At 42.4% G+C, this 12,622-nt stretch overlaps 1 protein-coding gene across 1 annotated transcript in view; it reads right to left on the bottom strand.

Annotated features, from left to right (window-relative positions):
• Positions 1–12,622, bottom strand: part of cfap61 (cilia and flagella associated protein 61) — a 28,738-nt gene that overhangs the window by 11,030 nt on the left and 5,086 nt on the right. Inside the window, exons 7-17 of the mRNA XM_061704080.1 lie at positions 12,097–12,333; positions 11,188–11,291; positions 10,853–10,892; positions 10,338–10,474; positions 10,119–10,248; positions 9,958–10,035; positions 8,747–8,953; positions 8,513–8,641; positions 5,358–5,485; positions 813–905; positions 222–390 (exon numbers count right to left, since the gene is read on the bottom strand). Coding sequence (XP_061560064.1) covers positions 222–390; positions 813–905; positions 5,358–5,485; positions 8,513–8,641; positions 8,747–8,953; positions 9,958–10,035; positions 10,119–10,248; positions 10,338–10,474; positions 10,853–10,892; positions 11,188–11,291; positions 12,097–12,333 — 1,452 coding nt within the window. The remainder of the gene's footprint in view (positions 1–221; positions 391–812; positions 906–5,357; positions 5,486–8,512; positions 8,642–8,746; positions 8,954–9,957; positions 10,036–10,118; positions 10,249–10,337; positions 10,475–10,852; positions 10,893–11,187; positions 11,292–12,096; positions 12,334–12,622) is intronic.

Raw genomic sequence — 12,622 nt, 5'->3', positions numbered from 1 at the left:
TCATTAGCCTAGGGGTTCACATATATGGGGGTTTACATGGTGTGTCCATTAAAAACATGAAATCAATTGTTTGTGTGTTATCAGCTTAAGCAGACTGCGTTTGAAAAATGGTCCGGTCACATTTTATGACCAATTTACACAGAAATCCATCTTATTTCAAAGAGCTCCCATACTTTTTCTTGTATCTTTATTCCTATGAATGACGAGCCAAATAAAGTGACCTGGTACTGCAGGCCCGTGCAGAGGACGAGGTAATCGTAGGGAATCTTGGCGCCGCTGGACACCACGACGTGTTTCGACTTCCTCTGGATGGCGACCATCTTGGCAGCGACCTCGGCCACACAGGAGCGCAGAGGCAGCTGCGCCATGTCTCTGCTGCTGTAGGCGTGGCTGCAAGTGGGTCGAACCGCACGATCAGAACACAAGTGGGCCTTGGCGCGATAGGACAATTCATTGTGACCCCACATGTATTTCCGGATGGCAAAAACCGAAGCTTTCTCGGATTACACCACCAGTAAATGTCACGTTGTGCATTACTGTCTTCTGGTGACATCATTTTTCTTCTGTCTGCAGTTTCGCCAAGTTCCTTTGGTGGGTGGGACCTCCTAGCCACACCTGATCGCATTATGCCTCATTTAGGATTTAGGTGCTGGAATATTGCCTACTAGTTGCCTTGCTTGTCACCTCAGGTCTTTTTTCGTCTCACCTGTTACCAGTTGAACCTCTATTTGTGTCTTTCAGAGATACAGTTTGTTTCCTGTATTAGTAAATACGACAGGCATTTTTCTTTTCATGTTACTGAGTGCACTTGCCTGGTGGACAGGAAATTGGCGCCGGTCAGGCTGCAGTCGGCAGGGAAACCATGTGTCGAGATGAGGGTGAGGTTGTTGAATCTCAGGTGAGGGCTGCACAGAAGTAAACATACAGTGGTACCTTGACTTATGCATTTAATTATTTCCATGACCGAGAGTGGTACAAGGGTGCCAACTGTTTGTCGCGAACAAAAACTTGAGTGACGTGCGAGCTTCCGATAGGTCGCCACTCTTTTAACATGAAAATGAAAACGGAGCAATTAAGGTACTGTAATGGCCTGGCATGCGGGCGAGAGCCACAGTCGGCGTCGATTGAACGGGGCAAACAGTCAAACACACAAATATAAAATGAGAACACTCGCAAGGAGCAGGCCACAAATCACACCCAGATGCTCACGTGCAAACTAATTGTTTATGTTCCTGGTATCACTCACTCGACCACACCTCTTAAAAGGCACACATACAACACTACATAGGTTGCTGGTAACTTGGCTTGTCCCAATGTAAAGTAATCACACTTTATAAAACCAGTTTATTTTTGTGTTATTTTAAAACACTTAAATGACAAAATGTGGTGTTTTGGGTGTTGGGGGACGGAATACAAAAATAGAATTTCAGTTTGTTTGTTTTTTACTCATGAAAATTGATTTGATATACAGGTAAAATTAAATTGAGTTATGAGCTTTGCCACGGAGTGACTAAACTCACAGGAGCTGTTGTTGGCCACAACTCACAGCCAAACACTCACAGACAAACCTTCTCTAGCTCCTGACGTCACTCACTAAGCCATGCCCCTTAAAGGCACACATCCAACACATGATTACTACTGTTTGTACAGTAATTACGCTTTAGTATTTCTTGTGTATTTCTTTACATTGTCTCATATTATTATATTTTTATGTAATAACATTTTTCTATGTATCTATTTTTAAAATTTTGTATACCTTATATTTTAATGACATTTTATTTGTTTTTTATTTATTTGATTTGATATAGCTTTGGCATTTTTGCGGTATTTTCTTGGCCGCTTATCCTCGCTAGGGGCGCAGGTGTGCTGGCGCCTATCCCAGCTGACTTCGGGCGAGAGACGGGGTCCATTTAATTGAATCAAAATTCCTGAACTGGTCACCAGGCAATCGTAGGGCACATAAAATATGGACAAATAACCATTTGCACTCACATTTAGATACCTTATATTTTAATTTAAATTTAACTGTATATTATTAGTTCTTGTAAACTGCCCCATTGTGGAACTAATAAAGGTTACTATATCTTGTCTTATTTTAATATAGAGCTATTTTGTTCTTTTATTCGTATTATTTTTTCGAAAACACAAGGAAACATTTTTGGGTGGTTTTTGGGGTATGACAATCAACAACAAAAAAGTTGCATGTGACACCAGCGTATACGGTAGTCACAATAATGATAATACCAAAATAATAATGATGATGATGATGATGCTAATCCCATGATGATGAGACAAAGAGCACAGGCCGAGTGCGAAATTCTAATCTGAAGCAGGAGGATTGAGATGCACGACGGCCGTTTGCATGCAAATGAAGCGACGTGGCTTTATCAGCCACCAACAGACGGCTGGCGTGACCCCGTAGGCCACCCCTTTATCCGTCTGACCTTGTCCCAGAGGGGAGGGATAGGGTATGAGGTACTTCGAGGAAGGGGAGGGCTTGGGGGGCTTGGGGCGGCTTTTGGCTGTTTTAGGCCTAACCACAATAGACGTGTAGTGCCATATATAGTGAGCTGGCCTTTTTTGTAGTGCTGTTGGAATGTGTAGTGAGTATAGGTTCTTCCCTATATAATGCCCTCAATGTACCCCACAGTGCATCTTGAAAAGTAGTGAACAACGATGGTCACTAGAAAATCAAATATATCCCATGATGCATTGTGCCAATAACGGAAAATTATTTTCTGTTTCCGGGGTTTTGTTAGCTTCTTGTCATGAGACAAACTTTGAGTTGTGGCGTGAAAATATCCTGAATATAGTGGTGCTTTGATATATGAGTTTAATTCATTCCGTGACCACTCTTGTAACTGAAAAAATCATCTTTTGCCATGAAAAGGAATGGAAATGCCATTAATCTTTTTTTTAACCCGCAAAAAAAAAAACACCACAAAGTTTAGTAATGTGTTTTTTAAATTCAGAAAATGGCACAAAATAACATTGTACTTTAGAAAATCAGACAGCAATTAGAATTAAACAGTTTTTTGCCTCAGTTTTTGATTCAATTAAATGGATCTATTGCTGCTCCTTCTGTTGTGCACACCTTGGCCACCTGAGGGCAGTACAATACAGACATGGATTTACATACAGTAGACTCATTCCTCAGTAAGCCACACTAACATGAGCCATTCTTCACACAGGATAAAAAATATATCTCTATGAGTATTGTGATATGATCTGTCTACGTGTGTGATGATGCTATCTTTATGTTAGCCTGTCGTGGGTGTTTCCCATTATGTCAGAATTAAGGTATTAATGCTATGTGGTTGTTTTAATAAATCCACAACGTGTAATTCTCTTTGTTTTATGTTTGATGTGAGAGTAAATTTCAAAAGTGAGTGGCAATACAGAGGTCACTGCCACCAGACAATGTTCATATCTGAATTTTTTGCTCGCAAATCAAAGCACGAAATCGGCCGAACAACAGCTCGTAGCTTGAAAAACACGCGTCTCAAGGAACCACTGGGAACACGCAAACGTTCGGAATCATTCACTCATTCTCTACTCCCGAGTCACGTCAAAAGGATTTTTATATAGTGGACCTAGATAGTTCCCCAAATAGTAGACTAAAAATCCCTATATAGCGATTAGGGAGTAGGAAATGGGATGGCAGTAGTTTGGTCGAGGCCGACACGAGGCCCCACAGGTCCGCACCGAGCCATCTTTCACCTTGGCATCAGTTGGGCGTACACTAACGACCTCATTAGTCAACTCGTTAGCGGAGGCAAACACGAGCGCTGATGGCCGCACAGTGGAGGCCAATTAAAGGTTGCTGGTGCTGGACACGCTCACCACCAAACAGCTGGGCTCCACATTGACACCACCGACGTGTTGCCAGCCGCACACTTCAAACTAGCACCCATCCTCCTGCCTGCCAGCTATCAGCTGCTCCTTCACCCAAACAGCAGCCACTGGATACTACAGATGTACAAATTGTAGTATCCAGTGGCGACAAAAACACAACCTTGAAATAAAATGCATCAGACACACCAGAGATGCTGAGTATGAAATGTATTGTGTGCAGATCGCTATAGGCGTGTTTTGCTAGTCGAACAGTTTTGCTCTGACCAACCAATCTGAGGAAGAAAAATCCTGACGTCACCAAGGACTAGCGAGGAAGAACTTGAAAACTGATTGGTTAGAGCAGTCATTCTCAAAGTGTGTTACGTGGACTGGTGTGTGTGAGTGGTACGCGAAAGAATCAAATATTCAAACTGTGCATAAAATTACAGTTTTCATCCAGTACATTAATGCAATTAAACAAATTAATGCAACATGCAAATTTGGAACTTCTCAAAGATCTATTGGCTGACTTCTCCGGCAGTCACCTATGACAAAACTCAGCATCAACTCTGTATTTCCTTATGTCTGTCATTTCAGCGCACTGTGACAATTGTCAGTTTTGCGGCTATACCCTCTGAAAGTTATAAGCAATCTTATGCGCACTCGGAACGAGTTAAATCAAACAAAGCATGGCTTTTATGAGGCTGCTGTCTTAACTAAAATTATCGAAGCGATAGATTTATTTTCTGTTACTCAATAATATTTGTGTTTGTCTTCCACTAACACTTCCCATTCCAATACCTCAAACTTAATTTTGCGCAGTGGTGAAAAACATCAGAGTTAAAGTACCCAAAGCGCAAAACCTTCTTTTAAATACAGCGGTTTCCATCTCTTAAACCGAGACTGAAATTGGAATGGACAGATTCTCGTGTACTGAAAATAGTGCAGGCAAGACAAATGCTACCAAATGAAAATAATAGATTGTTGGGAATAAATTAATACAGATTATTGGAACAAATACTAGAATTTAAGTATAAATGTAGGTCAGTGCTTCTTAACGGTTCTTAATTCATAATTACTAGACAAATTGATAAACAGAATGGATGATGGACAGGATGCTTGACAGATGGGATTAAACATATGAAGCTGCAATCAGACTACATGTTTATGCTTGTGGTGCATTGTGGGAGTTGTTGTTGCTCTCCTGACTTGATCATCACTGTCACTTTATGCACACCAGGACGGCTTAGTTTACACTCTCTGCGAACGTGACCCACAGATGGTGTGTGAGTGTGTTTGTGTGTGTGTGTGCGTGCGTACGTGTGTGTGTGTGTGTGTGTGTGTGCGTGCGTGTTTGTGGATGGGGGCTCACGGGGTTAATGGCCACCAGCATTTAATCTTTGCCTGGGGCGTCCAATCAGAACAATCTGACTTTGGAGGAACTCCAGCCACAAACAGAAAACATTGTCCTGACAAATTATGATACGAATGATGATATGAAAGTGCTTTCGAGGTCGACGCACCAGAAACAAAGGACCTCGAGGAAGGACAGGCCCGTGTCCGACGCCCCCACCAGGACGATCCTGGCGTTGACCGTGACCTTCGGCTCCATGGTCAGTTTACGGCTAATGAGGTTTAGCGCAAACGGAGCCTGCGGGACAATACAACAAAAATACAACAACAAAAATGTGTCATCACACTGGGTGCTTTTAGCTCTATCGCATGTGACTGTAGGCCATGGCATTAATTGGTGTTATTTTCACAGGAATATGAATACTAATTAATGTGCACCACTGACTGTGTGATGTCAAGTGCAATAACATTGACAGTATTCAGATTCAGATTTCTTCAACGTTACTGATACCCATGGGTCAATTAAGGGAGAATATAATGGAACACAGGTTTGCAACATAAAACAAGTAAGGGCATAAATGAGGACGGAAGGTGAGACAGGCTCTTGGTGGCTACGGCCAAGGTGATCAGAGAGAAAGGCAGGAGAATACTTGGTGTCTCTTCTGGTAGGAAAGGGAAGAAGGAGAATTGGTGGTGGGACCTCAATGTGCAGGAAGGCATACAAGGAAAGAAGTTAGCTAGGTCGGAGTGAGACATGGAAGGGACAGAGGAGAGGAGACCAGATACAGGGAGATGCGGCGTAAGGTGAAGGTAGAGGTCGCCAAGGCCAAACCAGGATATGAGGACTTGTATGCTAGGTTGGACAGTAAAGAGGGAGAGAATGGTCTATATGGATTGGCTAGTCAGAGAGACTGAGATGGGAATGATGTGCAGCAGGTTAGGGTGATTAAAGATAGCAATGGAAATGTGTTGCCTGGTACCAGTGGTGCGTAGGATACTTGAAAAGAATACTTGGAGGTATTGATGAATGAGGGAAATGAGGGAATGAAGATTAGAGGAGGCGATTGCTGTGGAACAGGAAGCAGCATCATGGCATTAAGGGTGATAGGATAGAAGATAAGGCGGAAGGAAGTAGAAAGGCCCAAAAGAGAATAAAAACGGAAAGACAGTTGGTTCTAATGACATACCTGCGGAGGTATGGAAGCATCTAGGAGAGGTGGCTGTGGAGTTTTTGACCATGTTGTTCAACAGAATTCTACAGGCTGAGAAGATGCCTAAGGAATTGAGGACAAGTGTGCTGGTGCCCATTTTTCAGAACAAGGGAGATTTTTGGGAAATATAGAGGAATAAAGTTGACAAGACACACGATGAACTTACTGGACAGAGTAGTGAATGCTAGACTCACGACAGAAGTATTTGTGAGCAACAGTATGGCTTCATACCTAGGAAGAGTACCAGAAATGCATTATTTGCCTTGAAAGTGTTGATTGAGAAATACAGAGAAGGAGCTGCATTGTGTCATTAAAGAGAAAGCCAATGGCAGGGTACCCAGAGAGGAACTGTGGGACTCTGGAGTGGCAGACAAGTTTGTTAGAATTGCACAGTATATGTATGAAAGTGTTAGGATAGTGGTGAGGTGTGACATAGGAGTTTAAGGTGGAGATGGGAGTGCATCAGGGATCAGCTCTGAGCCCCCTCCCGATTGCAATAGTGATGGATAGGGGGACAGATGAGGTTGGACTGGAATACCCACTAATCCTGATGTTTGCATATGATAGTGTGATCTGCAGTGAAAGCAGGGAGGAACATTTTGAAAGGTGGAGGCATGAGCTGGAAAGGAGAGGAAGGACTTACTTTAAAATGTTTGGTGTTAATAACATTTTAGTGTTAATACATTGAGTTATGAATTCTGGCCTACCCTGATCGAGACGTGACTTTAAGCCATGACTTCGAGGGCCACCATGCATGAGACTAGCGCTTAGAGCAGCTTCAATACTCTAATTGTGTGCAACAGCTTCAGTTGTGTTTTAATTGTGCTTAATACAATAGCGTGCTGATAAGAGGCCGCAGGTGCGCTTATCTCTTATCTGCACACCAGCAGGGCAAGCAGGGGCTCGGCCTTCCAACAAAACATGTCAACATGCACATTGAGCTCAATATTTACTTCACATTAAAGTCAATCACTCGACACAAATGGGCCTGACTCCCGTCTTTATTTCAGCAGCTTCTTCCCGGCGGTGGCAAAAGTAATCCCACTGTACTTAAGATACTTCTGTTAAAAAGAGTCTGGTATAAGTACTCATTCAAATCTTTATGTAAATGTAGTAACGTATTTGTACTTATGTACTGAGTGAAAAGTAAAAATGAAGTTTTACTGTCATTTCCACATAATATCCATCTTGATAACTTGGCACAGTGGAAAAAAAACTTTGCACACAATAGTTCCCGTCTTTTAACAAAGTGTTCCGTTAGCTCTGCTTGCGATGTGAACTGAGTAACAAACCCGCCGAAGTAGTTCATGACAACAGAAATAATACACCTTATTTGTATGTGTTTTTCAGATGTGATGAACACATTTTTAAGGCCAGAAGCAGGTGCTTTTTAGGCAAAAAAAACCCAAAAACAAAATCGATTTAAATACAGTCACAAACTATTTTTAGTTCCCACCACGGCTTTTTAACACCAACCTCATCCAAGCATGAACAACAGCTGTGCCCTGTGACACCGGTTCAAACATGGGATGATTCAGGATGAAGCAGCGCCATCTAGTGGACAGGAACGTATGGCAAGCCTTCGCAACCTTTTACTGCTTGACTAGATATTTGTTACAGATATCTAAAATTGAATTTTGCCTAGTCAAAAAGAACATTTCGGATATCTGTAACATGTCAACATGTCCCTTTTCATTTGAACTAGGCAACATTATGTTGTAGATTTGTATTACTGCAATTACGACTGGTGTTGTAGATATCTTAAATTGGATCTCTGCAACTGAACTGTAGATAGCAGTTACAAGAACCCCTACACACAAGAACGGCAGAAGTGACTTTATTTGTCCTAAGCGAAATGACGTTGCAGTTATCCGTAATTCAGTTTTGACTAGGCAAAAGTAGAATTCAGGTATTGCTAATTCACAGCGTTTCGACGAGTCACAATTACTTAACAGATATTTTGAATGAATATTCCTGATAGAAAATTGAATTACGACTCGTCAGAAAGATGTTGTTTATATCTACAATGTTCATTCCAAAGTGTCAAACTTCGCTTTCAAATGTTGAATTTGCTCGCCATGGAAACCTTTCCCCACGAGTGTGTGTGAGCCCACCTGCTCGTCGGTGATGCTCCTGGCAGGTGCGTTGGCGCCGAGCTCCATGAGAGGGTAGATGATTTGACGGCGAGGGCGCACGGGCACGGCGCAGTCCAGGACATAGTCAAGATGATGCACACAGCAGTTCTGGGGGCACAAAAAGAAGCCCGGTCACCTGAGCTCACACCGAAGCTGGTTATCAGGGGATGTTGTTAAAAGTGAGGCCCAAGAGACCCACTGTGTCGACTGCACCTCTTGGCCCGAGTCGAGCGGGTACACGCGGTGGTACAAGCTGGACTTGCGGGCCAGCCGCAGTGTCTCTTTGAAGAAATGTCGACCGAAGTGTTGGAAGCAGCGGTGGAGTACAAAGTGGTGGAGCTGAGCGTGCTCGTGGCTGCCGTGATGGCTGAAGTAGATGAAGTTCTCGATGTTGTAGCGGGCCCGGATGTACTCCATGTCCTGAGGGGGCGAGAACAGACGCCGAACAAGTGAACGGCATCCAAACGTGTCTTTGGAAAGACAATCACGCTCAACTTAGATCCATATGATTTCAGTGCGTTCAGTGCTGGCCCAAAGGCAAAAGTCGACTAAGCACCTGCAACAGCAATGAACAGTCAACACAGCTCTCAGTGATATTTCATTTTCATTTTGTATTTCATTTTGGTATTTATTTAGTATTGAGGAAGAACAGAGTTCGGATTAAGGTGGTTATTTAATTAGATGTTTTTCATCAAAACCTTTGCACATTTTTACATATAGTTTAAGACCTACTTTTTCAACTTTGTTTTTTTCTTCCAACCATTCTTGTCACATTGTTACCAATAACACTGTTCAGTGACATCATTATTTAAGCATTTACTTGACATTTGATCTATTTTACTCAGTACTCTGTACATTTTAAATTATTTGTATATATCTAATTGATTATTTTCCATTTTAAAAAGCATAACATTACCAAATGAAGTTGTTTTCAAACTTTATTTCGAGAATAAATTAGCATTTTTTAAAATACACTTAAAATAAAATTACAATTTACAATATGTTGGAAAAACACAACTACTTCTTATTTTTTTCTATAAAAATTGATTAATTTGAGCTAGTTACTGGAATGTAACTTTTCCCTCAGAATCAGGCAAATGTTTAATTCCCATGACATTTAATGGCACGCTTGCATGGTATTTGTTTACTTTGCCTTAGCTTAACTAGGGGCTGCTTGGATTCTCCCATGTAAGATGTCCCTGGATCCTCAAAATTTTGAGAACCCAAGATTGTTGCAGGTGTACTTAATGAAGTGCCCAACAGCTAATTACGTTCCTCTTTTTTGGTGACGGTCCTGTTGCTGGGCTTCTATCACAACAGTGAGGAACACAAAGGTGAAAAGGCTGATTGGTTTTCCTATTGTCTTTTCCCCAGTGGAACAATAAAGATCCCGAAACAAACACGAGGATCTTGTAGAAGCTTACCTTCTCGTCGCTGATGATCAACGTCCCGACCATGGCCCCATCCACGTCGGCCACAAAGGCCTGCAGAGGACGTTCGGCCTACGGGGACAGTTACGTCAGGTGTGCGTGTGTGTGTTTGTATGTGTGTGTGTGTGTGAATGTGTGTGTGTGTGTGTACCGACCCCATCACTTTGGGTGTTGAATATGAGGTCCAGGTCCTGTAGCAGGGCGTCTCCTCCCAGTCTCATGTCGGCCATCAGGTCGGCCACGCCGTTCCTGTCGGACTCCGTCGCCAGTCGCACTTTGACGCTCCTGCAAGAACATCCCAGAACGCACGGCGACACGTTGACAACCAGCGGACAGGGTCAGCTGGAAGTCCCACCCGCCCCGGCGTGGCCCACCTCAGCCCATCCCGGTGCAGGACATAGAGGTCAGAGGGCAACAGGCTGCTGGGTCGTGGAGGAACTCTCAGGAAGTTCTGCAGGAGCGGGAAGTCCGGAGACAACGTCGGGACGGTGATGATGCAGAAGTCCAGATCCTGATGGACGTTTCCAACGAACATGTATGTGAGATTTGTGTTACATTTGTGTTAAATGTGTGATGATGTGTTACATTTGGGTTACACGAATATTTCATGTGTGTTATGTTTACATTCTTTCTGTGTTACACCTGTGTTACATGTCAGCAGCAAGTGGCGTTCTTTTGGACGACTCTCAGGTGAGTTTAATTCTAAAATAATCCCAAAATAATTGAAATTTTATGACAAAACTTGGTGCACATGTAACTTGAAACAAAACGTTTCTTTTTTAATGCTTCCATTGTTCTTTGTGATGTTTGTGTATATAATGTAGTTCACATCAGTACTTCGTTTTTTTAATCATGGTGGAGGCATGTTAGAGACCAGGTGCGCACTCACCGGAAAGAGTTGGAATATGTATGGAATCAAGTCGAGTGATCTGTAAAACCAGAAGAAGAGGATGAGGAGGAGTTGAAACGACGCTTGGCCCAAGCTGCTGGTCACTATGGCAACACAACTGTCTCCCATCAGCTCAGGACGAGCTGCTGTCGTCAACCTACGCGTGACCTTTGGCAAAGGAGGACCATCTAACTGCACCACCAGGGGGCGGTATTCATCTTTAAGCTGCCATCAGTTTGTAGTTGCAGCATTCTCAGTTAGGAACACAATCGGGAAAACTCCACTTAAAAATTTAATAGTATAATAGAAAAAAATTGCAGCAGTCTTGTCCTCACCTTATCTCATAGTTCTTCTCTGAGAAGAAGAACTGGATACAGAAGGCGTTGGGTACTGCTGAGGGTTCTTCAAATGTTCCAGACAGAACCTCCTCGTCCCCCTCCTGAACACAACAATCAATTAAAATGAAAAAGGTTATTCAATAGTTCTTCTCTTGTACACTTTGAATAAAAATTGGTGTATATACAGTGGTGCTTTGAAATACAAGTGACCCGGCGTACAAGTTATTCATGATACGAGCTGTCGATCTGATCAAACGATCAATGTCGATCAACAAACAGAATTACACCAAACTTTGCCTTGAAGTCCACTGGCTTAATTCTAACACATAATGGGAAACTCCATAGGCAGGCTAATGAATAGCATCCATGTGACAGTGTTATAACCCTTTAAGCAATGGACGTTTGAACACAAACAATGCAGAAACACATGTAGACAGACAATATAGCAGGACACACTTGTATGTTCTTTATCCTCGAATAAGTAATATCAGTCGATAGAGATGCATAATATCCCAGGTGGCCAAGGCGTGTGCACCAAAATGAGCAGCACAATGTGCCTCGAATTGAATGAGAACATGTGACAAATTTAATTCTATTTACAGCATTAATATATGATATTTGAATAAAGTACAACATCATAGAGTGCTATTTTTCTCTATTTTGTGTTGCTGTTTTTTTTAAGATGGAACAGATGAATGGCATTTCCATTCATTTCATTGGAGAAAGATGATTGGAGAAAGTTAAGTGTTTTGAGTTCTAAGCATTGCCAGGGAACGAATTAAACTCATATCTCAAGCCACCACTGTACTGTATATACTGAAAATTGAAACTATTACTATTATTAAAGGTTCAAAAGTGTTCATAAATGACTTCCGCTGTAGACAATAATTATGACTTTTTTTCAACCTGGGGTTCTTCTTCTCCTCCTTCTGGATCTTGTTCTTCTAGCGGTTCTTGTTGCGGTTCTTGTGACGGTTCTTGCGGCGGTTCCTCGGCGCTGTCAGGATGTGGATCAGCGTCGTCGCCGTCAACCTGCTTGGCTTTGCACAAACCTCCAAAGTGAGTCAGGTTGAAATGCTCCTGCAGTCGCCTCACGTCCACCTCCGCAGTCACGCTGATGAAACCCGTGATGACGCCGTCGCACTGCCGGGAGGACAAGGATAATTTCATCATCATTGTCATCATCATCATCGTCGTCATCATCATCATCATCATCAAGACTCATCTTCAACCCTCGGCCCTTGTTCCATTTTACTAACCTTTGAGCTAAAACAGCCTAAAAATAATTATTGTATATTCTCTAGTATTTACTGAGAATATATATATATGTTTTTTTTTTTTACTGTACAGTAAGTAGCACCTCACTTTCCGATACAAGTTGGAAATGAAAATATCTGAAAGAAATCCCCAACCTTGGGAAGTTTGATAGCAT

The sequence above is a fragment of the Phycodurus eques genome, chromosome 18 (genome assembly GCF_024500275.1).
Source record: "Phycodurus eques isolate BA_2022a chromosome 18, UOR_Pequ_1.1, whole genome shotgun sequence".
Classification (NCBI taxonomy): domain Eukaryota; kingdom Metazoa; phylum Chordata; class Actinopteri; order Syngnathiformes; family Syngnathidae; genus Phycodurus; species Phycodurus eques.
Note: the sequence above shows the minus strand (reverse complement) of the source record. Positions and strands in the feature narration are given on the sequence as shown.